The following is a 22,215-nucleotide window of genomic DNA, read 5'->3' as shown; positions in this document are numbered from 1 at the left end:
TGGTATGAAGCAAGCATCAAATTTGTTTCTTTGCCTTTACATGTAGATATCCAATTGTTCCAGTACCATTCATTGAAAAGACCATCTTTTCTCCATTGAATCAGGCAACTTTGTTGAAAATGAATTGGCAGTATAAGTGTGAATCGTTCCTGGACTCTGTTCTGTTCCACTGAGCGATACATCTAGCCCTCCTCCAGCACCACACTGTTTTGATTACTTGAACCTTTAGAAAGAGTCCTTAAGTTAGCTAGTGTAAGGCCCCCAACTTTGTTCTTCTTTTTCAAAATTGTTTTGTTATTCTAGTTCCTTTGCATATCTATATAAAATTTAGAATCAGTTAACTTACACACAGCATAGTAGGAGCTTTGATTAAGATTGCTTTAAATCTGTAGATCAGTTTGGAGGACAAATGTCCTCTTAACAATAGTGAATCTTCCAATCTATGAACATGGTACAACCATAACTTGTTTTATTGTGCTTTGCTTTATTGCACTTCACAGGTACTGCGTTTTTTATTTTTTACAAATTGAAGGTTTGTGGCACCCCTGTGTTGTCAGATAATGGTTGGCATTTTTTAGCAATAAAGTATTTTTTAATTAGGCATGTACATTTTTTTTAGACATAATGCTATTGCACACTTAATAGACTACAGTATAGTGTAAACATAACTTTCATATGCACTTAGAAACCCCAAAATTTGTGACTCACTTTATTGTGATACTCCCTTCATTGTAGTAGTCTGGAACTGAACCTGCAGTATCTCCAAGGTATGCTTGTAATCTCTCCAATTATTTAGGTCTTTCAAATTTCTCTCAGTAATGTTTGTAGTTTGCAGTCTTGCACATATTTTGTTAAATTTACCCCCAAGTGTTTTATATTGTTGATGATAAAGTAAATGATATTCTTTAAAATTTGAATTTCTAACTGTTCATTGCTAGTAGACAGAAATAAGCTTATTTTTTGTATTGAACTTGTATTCTGCAACCTTGCTAAATCCACTTATTATTCCAGTAGCTTTTTGATAGTCTATCAAATTGTCTGTGAATAAAAGACAGTTTTACTTTTTCCTTTTCAATCTGTATGCCTGTTATTTCTTTTTCTTGCCTGTTATAATGACTAGAACCTCTAATACCATGTGTCTGGTAATAAATGCTAACATATTAATGTAGTACAGTTATATGGCTACTTAGTGTTATTTTAGGTATGTGGAACTGAAAGACCAGGAGTATTTTACCTAATAGTTTGGGTTAATTTTTCAAACACATCTTACCTAACCTCTTGTTAAGCATCTCTGTTCTAGTGAGCTGCTAAGAACAGGAAAAAAGATGAGAACAACTGGTTTTTATCATACGTTAACCTTATGTCTTTATATACTACTTTAAACACTTTATATACTACTTTAAAACGTTTAAAAAAAAAAACCTGCTATTAAGTGTAGCCTCAGCTGCGTGAATACTGGTGTTAAAAAGTAGTAATATGAAACTTACTATCCCACATGGCTCTAAGATTCAGGCCAGAGCTCTGTCTTTAGCCTTCAGGGTTCAGACCGCCAGACTTCCTGCTCCCCTGGCACCAGTCAGTAAACCGCTGTCAGGCGTCTGCAGTCTTCCTCGCTCCTCCCTGCCTGCCAGTCCCACTGAGGAACTTTTCTACAAATATGAAGCTCTACTTAAGTATTCTAGTACTAATAAAAAGGGAACTTTACTCATGCACCTATTTCGTTTTTTTCTTTTTTCTTTCCTCTTCTTTTACTAGTATATAAAGAATTGAGACTGACTGAGAAACTAGGTTGAATTTGGAGGTCAAGAATGCCACTCTTTCCAATCCAGCCCAGGTATACAACTATGACACTGGCCATGCCAAATACACAAGAAATGATCTTAGTGGTAAACGTAGAAGCCACCAGGGTTTTCAGGCAAAACTGCACTGTTGGAAGAGTTGGGGTTTGCCTTCTTCCTTTTAAAATTTCTCTTGTTAGTGCTAGCTATTTTGTTCCCTCTTGCTGTCTCATTTATCTGAAATCATACCCAGCAAGATCTCTCTCCAGTACCCCAAAGCAGGAAATAAACTCTTATCAATACCCTAATCAAAATCTCACACTATGTGAGCACAACTATGGCAGTTACTGTTCTAATTAAGTAAGTCACTATGTAATGTGAATTAGAGCAAATTGTTTTTACCTTAAGTAAATTGTAAAATAATTTTAATAGACAACATTCATTGACCACTTACTAGGATGATCTCATATAATCCTCCCAGAGGTGTACGTTTCCCAAGCCACACGTTAGCAAGGAGTGGAACTAGACGAAGAACCCACAGTCTTTTCTGAGTCTAAGAACCCAGCTCTTAAACACAACTCCTCACAGTCTCCTCTGCTTAGAACCATCCTTATAACCTAATGTTTTCCAAAGTGTGGCCCTCCAACCCTCTGCATCAGATCAGAATCTCCTGGAGTGCCTGTTAAAATGTAGATTCCTTGATCTCACCCATACATGCTAAATGAGAATCTCTGGGAATGAGGTCCAGGACTCTTCATTTTCATTTAGTTCCCCAGGTGATTCTTAGGCCACTGAAAGTTGAGAACCACTGTCACAGCCTCTCCTTCTCAACCAAGGAACAGATCTCAGCAGTTTGTAGGAACTGCCATAAAATGGTAGCTCTGCATTCTCCATAAGAACCTGTAGTCAACCTCTTCAGATAAATTTAGAAAAGAAACTCTTCGTTTTCCATACAGCTGTCTCTAACAGTTAGGTGCCCTTGCTCTTTATTCTCAAAATGCCACTTGATAACTCAAGAGTACAACAAATCTCTAGAGGAAATGTCCTTCCCCAAAATAATACCTCAAAAAAGAAGCAGTCCTTGACATTCGATACTTCTTAATGTATGTTGTGTTAGTTTCCTAGGCTGCCATTAAAAATCACCACAAACACACATTTCCCACTGGCTGAATATAGGGAGGCACAGGCGGGAGCCAGAGCCAGGGGTCTTGGATTGCGCTGCTGCGAGTGCAGAGCCCTCTCCAAGTCCTGCCCGGATACAGGAGAGAGGCTAGTCAAAAACAAGAGTTGGGACTGATGGTAAAACGGAGTGATGAAAGTACAGTGGAAAATCTCAGTCTGGAGAGGTCCTAGAGAAGACAGGTTCTCGGAACTGTGTAGCAGGGAATAGGGGAAAGAACTGTAATAAGTTGGACTTTGTTTTTGTTGGGACGTGGAGTTAGAAAAGAAGCCGAATGATTTAGCCACGTGCCTGACAGGGTCTTGGTGCTCTGGCCGGGTGTCAGGCCTGAGCCTCTGAGGTGGGAGAGCCGAGTTCAGGACATTGGTCCACCAGAGACCTCCCCCAGCCCCACGTTATCAAATGGCCAAAGCTCTCCCAGACATCTCCATCCTAATGCTAAGACCCAGCTCCACTCAACGATCAGCAAGCTACAGAGCTGGACACCCTATGCCAAACAACTAGCAAGACAGGAACACAACCCCACCCATTAGCAGAGAGGCTGCCTAAAATCATAATAAGTTCACAGACACCCCAAAACACACCACTGGACACAATCCTGCCCACCAGAAAGACAAGATGCAACCTCATCCACCAGAAAACAGGGACCAGTCCCCTCCACCAGGAAGCCTACACAACCCACTGAACCAACCTTAGCCACTGGGGGCAGACACCAAAAACAACGGGAACTACGAACCTGCAGCCTGTGAAAAGGAGACCCCAAACATAGTAAGCTAAGCAAAATGAGAAGACAGAGAAATACGCAGCAGATGAAGGAGCAAAGTAAAAACCCACCAGACCAAACAAATGAAGAGGAAATAGGCAGTCTACCTGAAAAAGAATTCAGAGTAATGATAGTAAAGATGATCCAAAATCTTGGAAATAGAATGGAAAAAATACAAGGTTTACAAGGACCTAGAAGAACTAAAGAGCAAACAAACAATGATGAATAACACAAATGAAATTTTAAATTCTCTAGAAGGAATCAATAGCAGATAACTGAGGGAGAAGAACAGATAAGGGACCTGGAAGATAAAATAGTGGAAATGACTACCGCAGAGCAGAATAAAGAATGAAAAGAATTGAGGAGAGTCTCAGAGGCCTCTGGGACATTAAACATACCAACATTCGAATTATAGGAGTCCCAGAAGAAGAGAAAAATAAAGGGACTGAGAAAATATTTCAAGAGATTATAGTTGAAAACTTCCCTAATACAAGAAAGGAAAGAGTCAATCAAGTCCAGGAAGTGCAGAGAGTCCCATACAGGATAAATCCAAGGAGAAACACTCCAAGACACATACTAATCAAACTATCAAAAGTTAAATACAAAGAAAAAATATTAAAAGTACCAAGGGAAAAGCAACAAATATCATACAAGGGAATCCCCATAAGGTTAACAGCTGATCGTTCAGCAGAAACTCTGAAAAACCAGAAGGGAGTGGCAGGATATATTTAAAATGATGAAAGAGAAAAACCTACAACCAAGATTACTCTACCAGCAAGGATCTCATTCAGATTCGATGGAGAAATTAAAACCTTTACAGACAAGGAAAAGCTAAGAGAATTCAGCACCACCAAACCAGCTTTACATCAAAGCCAAAGGAACTTCTCTAGGCAGGAAACACAAGAGAAGGAAAAGACCTACAATGACAAACCCAAAACAATTAAGAAAATGGTAATAGGATCATACATATCGATAACTACCTTAAATGTAAATGGATTAAATACTCCAACCAAAAGACATAGACTGGCTGAAAGGATACAAAAAAAAGACCCATATATATGCTGTCTACAAGAGACCCACTTCAGACCTAGGGACACGTACAGATTGAAAGTGAGGGGATGGAAAAAGATACTCCATGCAAATGCAAATCAAAAGATAGCTGGAGTAGCAATACTGATATCAGATAAAATAGACTTTAAAATAATGTTACAAGAGATAAGGAAGGAGGACACTACATAATGATCAAGGGATCAATCCAAGAAGAAGATATAACAATTATAAATATATATGCTGCCAACATAGGAGCACCTCAATACATAAGGCAAATGCTAACAGCCATAAAAGGGCAAATTGACAGTAACACAGTAATAGTAGGGGACTTTAACACCCCACTTTCACCAATGGACAGATCATCCAAAATGAAAATAAATAAGGAAACACAAGCTTTAAATGATGCATGAAGCAAGATGGACTTAATTGATATTTATAGGACATTCCATCCAAAAACAACAGAATACACTTTCTTCTCAAGTGCTCATGGAACATTCTCTAGGATAGATCACATCTTGGGTCACAAATCAAGCCTTGGTAAATTTAAGAAAATTGAAATGATATCAAGTACAGGAAAAAATCTGTAAAAAATAAAAACACATGGAGGCTAAACAATACACTACTAAATAACCAAGAGATCACTGAAGAAATCAAAGAGGAAATCAAAAAATACCTAGAAACAAATGACAATGAAAACACAACGACCCAAAACCTATGGAATGCAGCAAAAGCAGTTGTAAGAGGGAAGTTCATAGCAATACAATCCTACCTCAAGAAACATCTCAAATACACAACCTAACCTTACACCTAAAGCAATTAGAGAAAGAAGAACAAAAAACCCTGAAGTTAGCAGAAGGAAAGAAATCATAAAGATCAGATCAGAAATAAATGAAAAAGAAATGAAGGAAATGATAGCAAAGATCAATAAAACTAAAAGCTGCTTCTTTGAGAAGATAAACAAAATTGATAAACCATTAGCCAGACTCATCAAGAAAAAAAGGGAGAAGACTCAACAGAATTAGAAATGGAAACGAAGAAGTAACAACTGACACTGCAGAAATACAAAGGTTCATAAGAGATTACTACAAGCAACTATATGCCAATAAAATGGACAACCAGGAAGAAATGGACAAATTCTTAGAAAAGCACAACCTTCCGAGACTGAACCAAGAAGAAATAGAAAATATAAACAGACCAATCACAAGCACTGAAACTGAAACTGTGATTTAAAACCTTCCAACAAACAAAAGCCTAGGACCAGATGGCTTCACAGGCGAATTCTATCAAACATTTAGAGAAGAGCTAACATCTATACTTCTCAAGCTCTTCCAAAATATAGCAGAGGGAGGAACACTCCCAAACTCATTCTGTGAGGCCACCATCAATCACCCTGATACCAAAACCAGACAAAGACGTCACAAAAAAAACTACAGGCCCGTATCACTGATGAACATAGATGCAAAAATCCTCAACAAAATACTAGCAAAGAGAATCCAACAGCACATGAAAAGGATCATACACCATGATCAAGTGGGGTTTATCCCAGGGATGCAAGGATTCTTCAATATACGCAAATCAACCAATGTGATACACCATATTAACAAATTGAAGGAGAAAAACTATACGATCATCTCAATAGATACAGAAAAAGCTTTTGACAAAATTCAACACCCATTTATGATAAAAACCCTCCAGAAAGTAGGCATAGAGGGAACTTACCTCAACATGATAAAGGCCATATACGACAAACCCACAGGCAATATCGTTCTCAATGGTGAAAAACTGAAAGCATTTCCACTAAGATCAGGAACAACACAAGGTTGCCCACTCTCACCACTGTTATTCAACATATTTTTGCAAGTTTTCACTACAGCAATCAGAGAAGAAAAAAATAAAAAGAATCCCAATCGGAAAAGAAGAAGTAAAACTGTCACTGTTTGCAGATGACATGATACTATATGTAGAGAATCCTAAAGATGCTACCAGAAAACTACTAGAGCTAATCAATGAATTTGGTAAAGTAGGAGGATACAAAATTAATGCACAGAAATCTCTTGCATTCCTATACACTAATGATGAAAAATCTGAAAGAGGAATTAAGGAAACACTCCCATTTACCATTGCACAAAAAGAATAAAATACCTAGGAATAAACCTACCTAAGGAGACAAAAGACCTGTATGCAGAAAACTATAAGACACAGATGAAAGAAATTAAAGATGATACAAACAGATGGAGAGATATCCCATGTTCTTGGATTGGAAGAATCAATGTTGTGAAAATGACTATACTACCCAAAGCAACCTACAGATTCAGTATAATCTCTATCAAACTATGAATGGCATTTTTCACAGAACTAGAACAAAAACTGTCACAATTTGTATGGAAACACGAAAGACCCCGAATAGCCAAAGCAATCTTGAGAAAGAAAAACGGAGCTGGAGCAATCAGGCTCCCTGACTTCAGACTATACTACAAAGCTACAGTAATCAAGACAGTATGGTACTGGCACAAAAACAGAAATATAGATCAGTGGAATAGGATAGAAAGCCCAGAAATAAATCCACGCACATATGGTCACCTTATCTTTGATAAAGGACTCAAGAATATACAATGGAGAAAAGACAGCCTCTTCAATAAGTGGTGCTGGGCAAACTGGACAGCTCCATGCAAAAGAATGAAATTAGAACACTCCCTAACACCATACACAAAAATAAACTCAAAATGGATTAAAGACCTAAATGTTTGGCCAGGCAGTATAAAACTCGTAGAGGAAAACATAGGCAGAACACTCTATGACATAAATCACAGCAAGATCCTTTTTGACCCACCTCCTAGAGAAATGGAAATAAAAACAAAAATAAACAAATGGGACCTAATGAAACTTAAAAGCTTTTGCACAGCAAAGGAAACCATAAACAAGACCAAAAGACAGCCCTCAGAATGGGAGAAAATATTTTCAAATGAAGCAACTGACAAAGGATTAATCTCCAAAATTTACAAGCAGCTCATGCAGCTCAATATCAAAAAAAACAAACAACCCAATCCAAAAATGGGCAGAAGACCTAAATAGACATTTCTCCAAAGAAGATACACAGATTGCCAACAAACACATGAAAGGATGCTCAACATCACTAATCATTAGAGAAATGCAAATCAAAACTAAAATGAGGTATCACATCACACCAGTCAGAATGGCCATCATTAAAATATCTACAAACAATAAAGGCTGGAGAGGGTGTGGAGGAAAGGCAACCCTCTTGCACTGTTGGTGGGAATGTAAATTGATACAGCCACTATGGAGAACAGTATGGAATTTCCCTAAAAAATTAAAAATAGAACTACTATACAACCTAGCAATCCCACTACTGGGCATATACCCTGAGAAAACCATAATTCAAAAAGAGTTATGCACCACAGTGTTCATTGCAGCTCTATTTACAATAGCCAGGACATGGAAGCAACGTAAGTGTCCATTGACAGATGAACGGATAGAGAAGATATGACACATATATACAATGGAATATTACTGAGCCATAAAAAGAAATGAAATTGAGTTATTTGTAGTGAGGCGGATGGACCTAGAGACTGTCTTACAGAATTAAGTAAGTCAAAAAGAGAAAAACAAATACTGTATGCTAACATATATATATACGGAATCTAAAAAAATAATAAAAATAAAAAATAAGATGGTCCTGAAGAACTTAGGGGCAGGACAGGAATAAAAATGCAGACGTAGAGAATGGACTTGAGGACATGGGGAGACGGGAAGGGTAAGCTGGGACGAAGTGAGAGAGTGGCATGGACTTATATATACTATCAAATGTAAAACAGGTAGCTAGTGGGAAGCAGGCGTATAGCACAGGGAGATCAGCTTGGTGCTTTGTGTCCGTCTAGAGGGGTGGGATAGGGAGGGTGGGAGGGAGACGCAAGATGGAGGAGATACGAGGATATATGTATATATATAGCTGATTCACTTTGTTATACAGCAGAAACTAACACACCATTGTAAAGCAACTATACTCCAATAAAGATGTTTAAAAAAAAAATCACCACAAATTTGATGGCTTAAAAAGAAAAAGATTTATTATCTCATGGTTTTGGTGGCCAGAAGTCTGAAATCAAAGGTACTGGCAGGGCCACACCCTCTCCCAGAGTTCTAAGGGAGAATCCTTCCTTGCCTCTGCCAGCTAGTTAGCTCCTGGCATTCCTTAGCTTGAGGTTACATAACTCTTCCCTAGTATCTTTACATGATCCCCTTTTCTATCTTATAAGGACATTCCCGTTGGATTTAAGGCCCACATTAATCCACTATGATCTCTTCTCAATCCTTAACCTTAATTAGATCTTCAAGGACCCTTTCCAAGATAAAGAAGATGTGACACATATATACAATGGAATATTACTCAGCCATAAAAAGAAACGAAATGGAGTTATTTGTAGTGAGGTGGATGGACCTAGAGTCTGTCATACGGAGTGAAGTAAGTCAGAAAGAGAAAAACAAATACCGTATGCTAACATATTTATGGAACCTAAAGAAAAAAAAAAACAAAATCATCATGAAGAACCTAGGGGCAGGACGGGAATAAAGACGCAGACCTGCTAGAGAATGGACTTGAGGACACGGGGAGGCGGAAGGGTAAGCTGGGACAAAGAGAGAGAGTGGCATGGACATATATACACTACCAAATGTAAAATCGATAGCTAGTGGGAAGCAGCCGCATGGCACAAGGAGATCAGCTTGGTGTTCTGTGACCACCTAGAGGGGTGGGATAGGGAGGGTGGGAGGGAGGGAGATGCAAGAAGGTAGAGATACGGGGATATATATATATATATATGTGTGTATATATATATATATATACACACATATATATATATATAGCTGATTCACTTTGTTATAAAGCAGAAACTAACACACCATTGTAAAGTAATTATACTCCAATAAAGATGTTAAAAAAAAAACAAAGGACCCTTTCCGAATAAGGTCATATTCTGAGGTTTTGGTGGATGTAAATTTTGGGGGAGACACTATTCAACCCACTACATATACTTATTTACTTCCCTAATTAATTGTTATTCTGCCAGCTTAAATTTCATGTTAGGTAGCTGTTCATCCAGATGTTAACTCTGCTTATGTTTCTGAATTTAAACAGAAAGTCCAGTTATTACTCAAATGACTCTGTTTTTATGCCGAGTCATAGGACTTGATCCCTGGATGGAAGCACTTTTCTCTCTCTACTCCCTATCTCCTAATGACTATCTGCAAAGAAATCATCTGCTCTTTAATACATTGTTTACTGCAGTGGTCCCATCCTGATTCCTCCTCTCTGCGGCTCAGATGTAGCAGTTGTTTACTAAACAGCTGGGCTAGATCATCAGCACTGACCTCTGCTTTGTGATGAAACTTGACAAAGTTTACTAGAAAATGAACTCACCTTAATATCTTCCTCCACCCCTACCCCCACCCCCCAGTCTCTATTGATGCTTTGGGGAGTGTTGTTTTGAGAAGTTTGTCAGCACTGAAGAATTTCTGGTTGATGTTTGGGAAATACTTAGAAGAATCTTTGCTCCTGTCTAATCTAAGGAATAAAATACACAGAACAGTGTTACATAAAACATTCCCTCCCTTGCATCAGCAATTGATTCTAGACTCCTCAGGATGCAAGAAAATGAGTTTTTTGCCTGGAAGAACATACAGCAGGCCAGAACTTTTTAAATCCAGGAATTTAAAAAGTCTATAAATGACTATAAAAAGTAAGTCTATAAATGTAGGTGGCCACCTCTATGGTATTCTGATCATTTACAAAGGTTGATAGTACTTGGATTAGTTTCCAGTTTGGTATAATGTTAGTTTCTGTCTTTGAGCTTTATCCACAAATAGTAAAAATAAAAAGAGGAAAGAAGGAAGGGAGGGAGGGAGGAAGGGAAGGAAGGAAAAGAGAAAGAAAAGAGGGAGGGAGGGAAGGAGGGGAGGGAGGAAGGAAGGAAGGAAAAAGAAAAAAGAAAGTACAAAAAGGAAAAGAAAGTACTAAAAGATAAAGCAGGAAAATGTAACCTCTTTCGGTCAGAAGTATCAAAATGGTACATGATGTTATCAGTGTGCCTGCTCTGTTCTTTGAAACACATCTTTCTGAACTACATAAAGTCCGTTTTCTTTTTCTTGTTTTATTTTAAACTTCAAAAGATACTCTAAATGCTGTAAGAATAGAGCCTACTGTTCCTTTTCCATCTTGGAAGAACCTGAGACTTTTGTCCTTCAGTTGAGCTCCACACAGTCTGATTCTTTATCCTTTCAGTGGAAAAGAAGTCACAGTCCCATTAAATTATCCCCTCTTCCCAGTAGTGGACCTTTCGCAGAGGCGAAGTGAAGACCTGCACTGAGAATTCACTGTTGGAAGTTTTAGAATATTTCCTGTGCTGACCCATTTTCTTTACCAGCACCAGTACAGTAGACTGCCTTTACAGACTGGCTGACCTTTTGTTTCTTCTAGCCCTCCAGTGGAAGCATTATTCCCAGATTGCAGATGAGGAGCCTAAGGCCCAGGGAGGTTAAGTAACTTGTTCAAGGTCACGGGGCTAATAAGACTGTGGGTACAGACCGGGTCAGTCTGACTCTGCAGCTCCTGTTCTTAATGTGCAGCTCTTAGAAGGTAGAGCAGCACAGTGGAAAGGCTTTGGAGTCATTAGACACAAGTGGCTAACTAACTGTGATCTTCAGCAAGTGACAACTTCTTTGTGCCTCAGTTTCCACAACTGCAAAAGAGGGATACCACCACAAGGGTGGTTACATATCTAAAAGTGACTGTCCTGATAAACTCCACAAGGGAGGGATCTTCCTTTTGTCCATCAGTGTACCCCAAATGCCTGCAGCTTTTGGTACTACAGCCAGTACCTGCTCCACAGAGAACTTGTTGAATTAATAATGCCTGGCACTTAGTAGGCATTCAATACATGGGAATGTCCAAGTGCATCAATAGTCATCTTCAATCCTAACCTCAAAGCATAGAGACTATAATAATGTGCTGTCTCCGATCTCATTTAACTCAAACACAAATTAGCAGAGTATGCATATGCTGACACTTCTAATCTTTTAATCCAGTATTGATTCATGTCCATGGGTTTTGGAACATCTAAACAAACTTGTTGAATCCAACAGTAACATAAATTATATTTTGTTATTGCTCTTGTTTCTTTTACATTGAATTTTGAATGTCTTCTCTAAACATCATTGTAGCACATCTTTTTCTTTTAAAGAGTAATGAAAACAAAGAGTATGAATTTTTGAAAGAATAGGCAAAATAAGTCTGTGTCATCAATGACACAATCTACAGATGCGCCATTGCAAGTGGCAGTTCCGCTCAGTAGGTCCTGGGAATGAAAACAATTTGGAACTAGAACTCTTTCTCCCTTTCCCTTCATAGCACATTGTGTTATTTTATTCATTGCTGTCTATGTTTGCTTTGTAAATTCTGCAGTAAAATCCCGGGAGTTGAGGAGACAAGGTGCATGAGCTATGTTGGCCTGCCTATAAAATTAGCACCCATGCTCTTTGTCCTTATTACACAGCAATAATAGCTTGCATTTCTGTTGAAAATAGACTGAATAATGATATTTTATGATTTTTGACGTGAACACAAACTTTCACCAAGCAAATCTGAAGTATAATATATAGTGTATATACACATGGATCTTCTACTGTGGTTTGTGTATATCATCACGTGTAGATTCACGTTTTTGTAATTCTTTTAATCTCTTCCATATTTGTGATTTTGTTTCGTTTGATGTGATCTTAAACATGTATGCTCTTTTTCCCTTAATCATCTTCATAGAGTTTAATATTTTATTCATCTCGTCAAATAACTAGCTTTTGCATTTGTTTATTCTTTCACTATTTCTTACTTTTGTTTCATTAATTATTGCTTTTTTATATTTAGTAATTTTCTCTTCCTGTTTCACTTTGGATTCTTTTTCTTTTTTTTTTTTTTTCCAATTTCCAAGATAAGTAATTTCTCTTTATTTTTTCTTTTTAATATTGAAGCATTTATTATTGAGTACAGCCTTTACTGTATCCCACTGATTCTCTTTTTCATTCTTTTTTAAGTAGTTCATGATGTTTCTTTTGATTTCATCTTTCATCCCAGAGTTAACTCCCTCTAAAAGAACACTTTTAGTTATTATATTTTGTTGTTTATTTTTATTTTTATGGAATCTTGATGTGAGAATGTAACTTATAAAATGTCAGTTTTTAAAAAATCTGTTTTAATCCTCTTGCCACCAAGTAAATGATCAAACATCAAAGTGTTCCAGGGTTCCTACCCCCTTTAAAATATTTTTGAGGGACATATGGGTTTGTATAAGTCTATTAAATCAAATTTATCAGTAGTTTCAGTTCCTTTATTTAATTAATTTTTATCTACTGGAGTTGTCCTATTATGAAAGATACTGAAGTCTACACTGTAATTTTATTATTTTTCAATTTCTCTTTGCATTTCTAATATTTTTCCTTTTAATATTTAGCTACTACTTTGGTTCATACAGATGTTTGACCAGTTATTTTCTTTTTAAAAAAATATAGATGCTGAAAAGAGATTTGATAAACTTAAGGCATTCCTAATAAAAATTAGAACAAAATAGAAGTTAACTATTTAAATATAATACTGTGTTACCAAAACTCAACAGTATCTCATATGCTGAAGCATTAAAACCCACATTTTGGTTAAAGTCAGAACTATGCTTTTTATTATTAAGCAAATGCTAGTGAAAGCACTAAGAAAAGACCATAAAGATGAGAAAATTCAACATAAAGCTGTGTTTTTGCTGCTGATAGAAAATCTAGAAAGTCAAAAAGAGTCTAGTAAAAAAATCAAGTAGACTTAAAATTTGTTAATATGGCTACATATGAGATAAATACACAACAAACAATTGATTTTCTCTATTCTAAGCAGTGATTGCCTAAAAGCAGAAGTAGAAACACATATTCCATTCACCATAATGAAAAAAATTATGAAATTATTTAGGAATAAATTTTAAAAGAAAGCCACAGAAGTTATGTGAAGAAAACTGAAGTCTTATTGGAAGAGAAAATAAGATTTGAGCACATGGAAACTCATACTTTTTTCTTGAAAAGACAATATAAAAGTGTCAGTTCTTTCAAAAGTATAATGTAAGTATCACACAAATGCAATTTCGGGATAAGTTGAGAGGGAGGTGTTTTTTTGTGTGTTAGAATTAAGTTAAATACTCTTAAATGTATATTGCAAAATCAGTGCCAGCAGGAGCCCAATATAGTGTGAAAAAGAAAACAGCCAGACTTGCCTTATTAGATATTAAGTCACTAAGGAAAGCAGGAATAAACACAGATCAATGGAGCAGAAGAGAGAAGGGAGACTGGATATCTATATATTTGAGAATGTAATATATGACCAAGTTGGTATTTCAAAACAGTGGGAAAAAAAGGAGTTATTCAATAAAGGATGCCAGAAAAACGAATGTCTTGAAAGAAAGTAAAGCTAGATTATAAAATTATATGAAAAATGTTTTTCATCTTGTAGAAAAATATAAAAAATACATACAATCTAGGGGCAGGGAAGACAAAAACAGGAATCCAAAAGCTATAACAGAAAAAGAAATGAACTTGTATAGACACATAGACACACACATGCACATGCACGCACACACAAGTATTGGATAGATGCCATAAATAAAGGCGATTGTGGATTTATAAAAATTTGCAACAAAGAATACAGAGTATTAATAATCCATGATAAAGAAGGAGCTTTGCAAGTTGACTAGAAAGAGACAAACAGCCCATAGGAACTAGATAAAGGATGTGGAGCTGCATTCACAGAGCAGCAAATCCAACAAAATAAACTCATTAGTGGCCAGGGAAACACTAGTGGCCTGATGACCAAAATTAGTGTAAAAGATTTAAAGCATGTACAATATAAAGAGGCCTTACAAATCCGTAACATGACAACTAACTGAATTTCCAAAACAGGTAGGAATAGTCCCAGTGTATATCCAGTGAACTTGTTTTATCTAATCAAAGACATGCAAATTAAAACAAAAATGACATACTTTGGCAACTTTCTAAAAATAGCAATCCCAAGCATTAGCAAAAGTGTGAAAAAGAAAGTACCACCATACATTTCTTGTGTGTGTTTATTAAATTGACCTTTGCAGGGGTCAGTTTCCCATATGTAGCAAAAGCCTATTAAAGTATTCATGTTCTTTCATCCAGCAATTTAACTTATTGGAATTTATCCTAGAAAATCCTTATCATTAATTACAAAGATATCTATTTAAATATTGATAGATATTTAAATATTGTTTATGTGAAAACTTAAATACCTGAAAACAAAGTAGTTTTTTAATATATATATAAAATCAAATATTATACATCTATAGTGATATATTAGAAAATCTTTAATGGCATGAATGGGAAATGCATGAACAAAGTTATAAAACAGTGTATACGGTATGATTTCATTTTTGAAAGTTTATATATCTTTTTTCAAGGAACATGTTTTATATACACGTGTGTATATGTGTGTATATATGTGTATCTGGCCTCACCAAGTGCTGTATTGTTATTCATATCTTGCCTTTGATGATCTACTAATGCACCAGTACTGTCAAATTATGGAAAATGTCAACAGGTTGCCACTCTACCTAGAAAATAAACCTTGTTTTGAGGATCCAGAGAACCAATGCCCATCAAAAGAGATTCGTAACTGAAAAGATTCATGCGTTTACACATGAAAACACAAAAGTTCAATAGATTTAGGATAGGAAAGTGAAAATATATGTCCCTAAAATTAATCTGTAAGACCTGAACTCAGGTTGGATACGCAAGATTGTTCACAAGGATACCATTTTTAGTTTCACCTTTCAGCTGAAAGTTGCTTTTTAAGCGCAGGATGGTTCTTTCTTAGAAAAAGAGTAGGCACTAACTTTGACTTATTAAAAAAACAACAACAACAATATGGGACAAGAGACCAATGATCCTAGAGCACAAATCATCAGTTTCTAATTCTGAATGCCCTCAGAGGATTTAATATCTATGCTGAGCTCAAAATGTCTAAGGAATGAGTTAGTAGGGATGGAGAAGAATACGTATCAGGAGATAAATTGAGACCTACCCCTAGAGCCAAGGTCAGTCCCCTAAACAGCTTTGCTTCTATACCGTGGGAGAGGAGTGGACTGCATGTTAGACAGTAGAACTCAGTGTCACTACAACAGACTTGTCTGTCTCCCAAAGGAAGAGGAAATCTAGAGAAAGAAGGAAGGTAAAGGGTAGCAGCCTAAACCGAACCTCTCTTCAAGTGCTGTAGGTGATCCTCCCACCTGGAGGAATAACAATCACAATGAGAGTCTGAGCACACACCACCTTCCAGGCACTTCTCTAAGCATCCTGCAGTCCTGTTTCCAACTGATCTTCACAAAACCCTATGAGGGTCGCTACTGTTACCATCTACATTTACAGATGAGGCTTCTAGTGAACTTGGCAAGCCATAGAGCTGATAAGAGGCAGGGCTGGAAGCCACCAGACTCCACCTTTTGTTCCATATGCACCCAACTTGTACAGAAGGAAAAATGAATAATGTCCCTAGTAGAAAACAGTAGTGTTTTCTCTAACAAAGAAAATGGTACTGTTTGAGCCTTAATACCAGTTGATTTTAGGTGACTCATGCATGCCCTATTATTTTGAAGCTGAAAGTGTCTTCTTTATCGGTATTTTTCGTCTAAATATATCCAAATCTGTCCACTCAAAGCTGTTCTTCAAAGTGTACTGACTAGTGCCAATTTGTCATGCTTATTATTAGCCATGTACTATTACATGTCAGTGTCAAAGTGGCACAGTGAATGACTGTTTAGTTACTAACTCCAACTTTTATTCTATTGGGTTTTTTTAATCTGAAAAATAGTGCACAAAACCAGCGGCCTCAGCATTTTCTTTTAACACAAATACATCTTAGATGACAAGCTGCTTTATCAAAAACTATCTAATTCATGTAGTTAGATTTATGGATCTAGCTCTAATAGAAAATAAACTTATTTGTAATTTTTTTAAAAGCAGGCATTAAAATGATATCCAAAATAAATTATATTTTTGTATATTCTGCATACATTTGATTATGGAATGGGGAAAGAAAAGACATTTCAGTTATCAGCTCCATTAAAGATCACTTTGGATTAAAAAGAAACAAAAAAGCTTACATTTCTATTATTCTGCCACTGAACTATACAATTGAATCTGGGCAAACTGGGATTTCTTCACTCCATTCTTTCATTTTAAACATACAAATGTGTAAAGACTTGGCCCTCCCCCATTCCTGTGAGTAGGGCTCTACTAATAATCATGCACCCAAGTTGATTTGCATACGGAAAAGTCTGTTGTTTTCATACCAGAAAATTTAAAGATAGTTTAACTCCTTTGTAATTGCAGGAACGTATCTTTTCTTAATCCATTATGCATTATTTTAGCTATTATAAATTGGTAAATGAAATAGAGGCACATCTCAACTTCTGAGTATCCATTTCATTATTGTCACTTACGTATGAACCAAGCTCTGCAAGCCTGCCAACCCCTGCCTGCTACCTTCTGGGAGGAAGCTAACTTGTCTGGTAGTAAGGGTTCCCCTGGGCTAGAGGCCCCAGGGCCAAGAGGTCTTGATAAGATAGTGTGAAAAGTAAGCTCTTTTCTCAGCAGTGAAGAGTCGTATGTGGCTTTGTGTTGTCTGGAGACATTTACTAACTATAAAGTTTAAAAATTATCAAGACACTGCCAGGTATAAAAGCCTCTCTCCATTTCTGCCTCTCTTGCTCTGGCCCTAACGCCTTTCTGAGTCTGTGATGCTTGAAGACCCAGCTCCAGGAAAGGAGTGACAAGATATAAGCCGTCTTTTCTCCTCCTTCTTCCCAGTTCTCACTTTTTCACCTTACTGTCTTCTTTAGTTTCTAACGTTACGATGTTGCTCTTGTTTATAATATAGATAGTGTTTTAATTATGTTGAAGTCCATTATTCCAGAGCTCTAAATTCCAAGCAAGCAACTTACTAGAAACTTTGGGAACACTGCCTTTTTGTAAGGTAACACCCAACAGCCCCACCGAAGATGGTTGTAATTCTTTCAGAACCAAGGATTCATAGAACCAAGTTGAAAAAAATCCACTAGACTGACTGAGGTCAGTCTCATTAACTGAATATAGAAGTTGTAGCAGATGCTCACATTTAAGAACTTTTCCATGTGCCAGTCCTATGCAAAGAGCCTTGTGTACATTAGTTCACAAAATTGTTATAACAGCCTTTTGCAGAAGGCATTATAATTCCCTCCTCTATTTTTAGATGAGAAGATAGGTGGTCTATAGATATTGGTTAAATAAGCATTTCTGGAACCTCTTTAAGTGCAGGACATTATGTCAGGTACTAAGGTTCTAAAGAGGCAAAGACATGGTTCTGCCCTTAAGATTCTTATGTTTCCCTGGGACACTGGGGGTTCCTGTGAGCTTCTAGTACTGTAGTGCAGGATGGCAGGTAAGTGGCCCAAAGAGCACATCAGCACATGTGCCTTAAGCAAGAGGGCAAGACCACTCAGCCTGAATATATAAAGAAAACTCTGCTTAGAACCCTTAGAATTTGAGCTGGTCTTTGAAGAAAGTTGAGATAAAATATTTCGGGGAAAGAACCTGAAATATTTGAGGCAGAGCAATGTTCTTGGCCATTTTGTGAAATAATAGTTTGAACATTTGTCTTGAGTAGGAGACATGAGGTCCGTAATTGGCATCTTCAGGGCCCAAGAGAGGAGTGCCCTGGATGGTGGTATAAAGAAGATATTTGAATGCAGTATTTCCCCCACTAACCATGCTGGCATCTGTGGACTAATAGAAGCTAAGGTTAGAGCATAACATGCTAACATTATGATGAAGTAGCGCTTACTATGTATCAGATCTAGTTTTCTGTTCTTACATATATTATTTAATCCTTGCAACAGCCCTATGAGGCGGTTTATAGATACAGGAACTAAATAAGTCACAGAGAGATTCATTCATTCATTTACTGAGAGGCAGAGCTAGGATTTGAACCCAGGCAGTCTGCTTCCACAGCCCTCATGCTCTGCACTGCAGGGAATCTAGAATTTTTTCACAAAACATTTCTGTCAGTGGTACCATCTCTGACTCAAAACTTGCCATTTCTATATTGAACAGACAACGTGTGCATGTACACATACACCAGTACCCTACAGGTTGTCAAGAAGAATGCAGAAAGGGGCAGTTTCGTTTCTTACTAGTATAGTATATACCACGTTGCTACCAGTTTGTAATGATACATGGCTGTATTTGCTTGATAAACATTAAGAACCACCTAGAGGAGAAAGGCTGGGACAGGTGAGCTGCAGGAAGTGGTGTAGAGTGACTGAGTAGCAAGATGGTGGGGGTTGCATGGGGAAGCAGAGAGTCCAAGGCTGTGGACCACTGAGGCTGATGAGCCCGTAACCCTGACTGAGGAGAAGGGCTGGGCAGAAGGCGGAGGCAGAAGTGCTGACTGCAGAGGAGTTGTTGGGTTTTTTGGGGTTTTTTTATTATCACTATGGCTGATACTTTTTTTTTGAATTTTATTTTTTTATACTGCAGGTTCTTATTAGTCATCCATTTTATACACATCAGTGTATACATGTCAATCCCAATCTCCCAATTCATCACACCACCACCCCCACTCCCCCGCGGCTTTCCCCCCTTGGTGTCCATACATTTGTTCTCTACATCTGTGTCTCTATTTCTGCCCTGCAAACCGGTTCATCTGTACCATTTTTCTAGGTTCCACATATATGCATTAATATACAGTATTTGTTTTTCTCTTTCTGACTTACTTCACTCTGTATGACAGTCTCTAGATCCATCCATGGCTGTACAAATGACCCAATTTCGTTCCTTTTTATGGCTGAGTAATATTCCATTGTATATATGTACCACATCTTCTTTATCCATTTGTCTGTCGATGGGCATTTAGGTTGCTTCCAAGACCTGGCTATTGTAAATAGTGCCGCAGTGAACATTGGGGTGCATGTGTCTTTTTTTTTTTTTTTTTTAAAGTCGGGGACTCCTAGTTTTTTTTTTTTTTTTTTTTAACGTATTTATTTCTTTAATTTATTTATTATTTATTTTTGGCTGTGTTGGGTTTTCGTTTCTGTGCGAGGGCTTTCTCTAGTTGCGGCAAGTGGGGGCCACTCTTCATCGCGGTGCGCAGGCCTCTCACTGTCGTGGCCTCTCTCGTTGCGGAGCACAGGCTCCAGACGCGCAGGCTCAGTAGCTGTGGCTCACGGGCCTAGTTGCTCCGCGGCATGTGGGATCTTCCCAGACCAGGGCTCGAACCCGTGTCCCCTGCATTAGCAGGCAGATTCTTAACCACTGCGCCACCAGGGAAGCCTGCATGTGTCTTTTTGAATTACGGTTTTCTCTGGGTATATGCCCAGTAGTGGGATTGCTGGATCATATGGTAATTCTATTTTTGTTTTTTTAAGGAACTGTTTTCTTAATATGCAGCTGCATGAGCTGTTTATATATTTTGGAGATTAATCCTTTGTCCATTGATTCGTTTGCAAATATTTTCTCCCATTCTGAGGGTTGTCTTTTCGCCTTGTTTGTAGTTTCCTTTGCTTTGAAAAAGTTTTTAAGTTTCATTAGGTCCCATTTGTTTATTTTTGTTTTTATTTCCATTACTCTAGGAGGTGAATCAAAAAAGATCTTGCTGCGATTTATGTCAAAGAGTGTTCTTCCTATGTTTTCCTGTAAGAGTTTTATAGTGTCCGGTCTCTAATCCATTTTGAGTTTATTTTTGTGTATGGTGTTAGGGAGTGTTCTAATTTCATTCTTTTACATGAAGCTGTCCAGTTTTCCCAGCACTACTTATTGAAGAGACTGTCTTTTCTCCATTGTATATCCTTGCCTCCTTTGTCATAGATTAGTTGACCATAGGTGCATGTGTTTATCTCTGGGCTTTCTATCCTTTTCCGTTGATTTATATTTCTGTTTTTGTGCCAGTACCATATTATCTTGATTACTGTAGCTTTGTAGTATAGTCTGAAGTCAGGGAGTCTGATTCCTCCAGTTCAAGACTGCTTTGGCTACTCAGGGTCTTTTGTGTCTCCATACAAATTTTAAGATTTTTTTTCTAGTTCTTTAAAAAAATGCCATTGGTAATTTGATAGGGATTGCACTGAATCTGTAGATTGCTTTGGGTAGTATAGACATTTTCACAATATTGATTCTTCCAATCCAGGAACATTATATATCTCTCCATCTGTTTGTGTCATCATTGATTTCTTTCATCAGTCTTTACCTCCTTAGGTAGGTTTATTCCTAGGTATTTTATTCTTTTTGTTGCAGTGGTGAATGGGATTGTTTCCTTAATTTCTCTGTCTGATCTTTCATTGTTAGTGAAGAGGAATGCAAGAGATTTCTGTGCATTAATTTTGTATCCTGCAACTTTACCAAATTCATTGATTAGCTCTAGTAGTTTTCTGGTGGCATCTTTAGGATTCTCTATGTAGAGTATCATGTCATCCGCAGACAGTGACAGTTTTACTTCTGTTTTCCAACTTGTATTCCCTTTATTTCTTTTTCTTCTCTGATTGCCGTGGCTAGGACTTCCAAAACTATGTTGAATAGAGGCAAGGGTGGACATCCTTGTCTTTTTCCTGATCTTAGAGGAAATGCTTTCAGTTTTTCACCATTGAGAATGATGTTTGCTGTGGGTTTGTCATATATGGCCTTTATTATGTTGAGACAGGTTCCCTCTCTGCCCACTTTCTAGAGAGTTTTTATCATAAATGGGTGTTGAATTTTGTCAGAAGCTTTTTCTGCATCTATTGAGATGATAATATGGTTTTTATTCTTCAATTTGTTAATATGGTGTATCACATTGATTGATTTGCATATATTGAAGAATCCTTGCATCCCTGGGATAAATCTCACTTGATCATGGTGTATAATCCTTTTAATGTGTTGTTGGATTCTGTTTGCTAGTATTTTGTTGAGGATTTTTGCATCTATATTCATCAGTGATATTGGTCTGTAATTTTCTTTTTTTGTAGCATCTTTGTCTGGTTTTGGTATCAGGGTGATGGTGGCCTCATAGAATGAGTTAGGGAGTGTTCCTTCCTCTGCAGTTTTTTGCAAGAGTTTGAGAAGGATGGGTGTTACCTCTTCTCTAAATGTTAGACAGAATTCACCTGTGAAGCCATCTGGTCCTGGACTTTTGTTCGTTGGAAGATATTTAATCACAGTTTCAATTTCAGTGCTTGTGATCGGTCTGTTCATATTTTCTATTTCTTCCTGGTTCAGTCTTGGAAGGTTATACCTTTCTAAGAATTTGTCCATTTCTTCCAGGTTGTCCATTTTATTGGCATAGAGTTGCTTGTAGTAGTCTCTTAGGATGCTTTGTATTT

At 37.3% G+C, this 22,215-nt stretch overlaps 1 protein-coding gene across 7 annotated transcripts in view; it reads left to right on the top strand.

Moving 5' to 3' along the window:
• Window positions 1–22,215, top strand: part of LCLAT1 (lysocardiolipin acyltransferase 1) — a 293,997-nt gene that overhangs the window by 262,941 nt on the left and 8,841 nt on the right. For 4 of the 7 annotated variants that reach the window (XM_057557827.1, XM_057557829.1, XM_057557832.1 and 1 more), the window contains one exon: window positions 20,494–20,556. The exons of the other annotated variants lie outside the window; for them this stretch is intronic. In XM_057557827.1, coding sequence (XP_057413810.1) covers window positions 20,494–20,556 — 63 coding nt within the window. The remainder of the gene's footprint in view (window positions 1–20,493; window positions 20,557–22,215) is intronic. 7 annotated transcript variants of the gene reach the window in all.

Source organism: Balaenoptera acutorostrata, chromosome 12, assembly GCF_949987535.1.
Source record: "Balaenoptera acutorostrata chromosome 12, mBalAcu1.1, whole genome shotgun sequence".
NCBI classification, from domain to species: domain Eukaryota; kingdom Metazoa; phylum Chordata; class Mammalia; order Artiodactyla; family Balaenopteridae; genus Balaenoptera; species Balaenoptera acutorostrata.
Note: the sequence above shows the minus strand (reverse complement) of the source record. Positions and strands in the feature narration are given on the sequence as shown.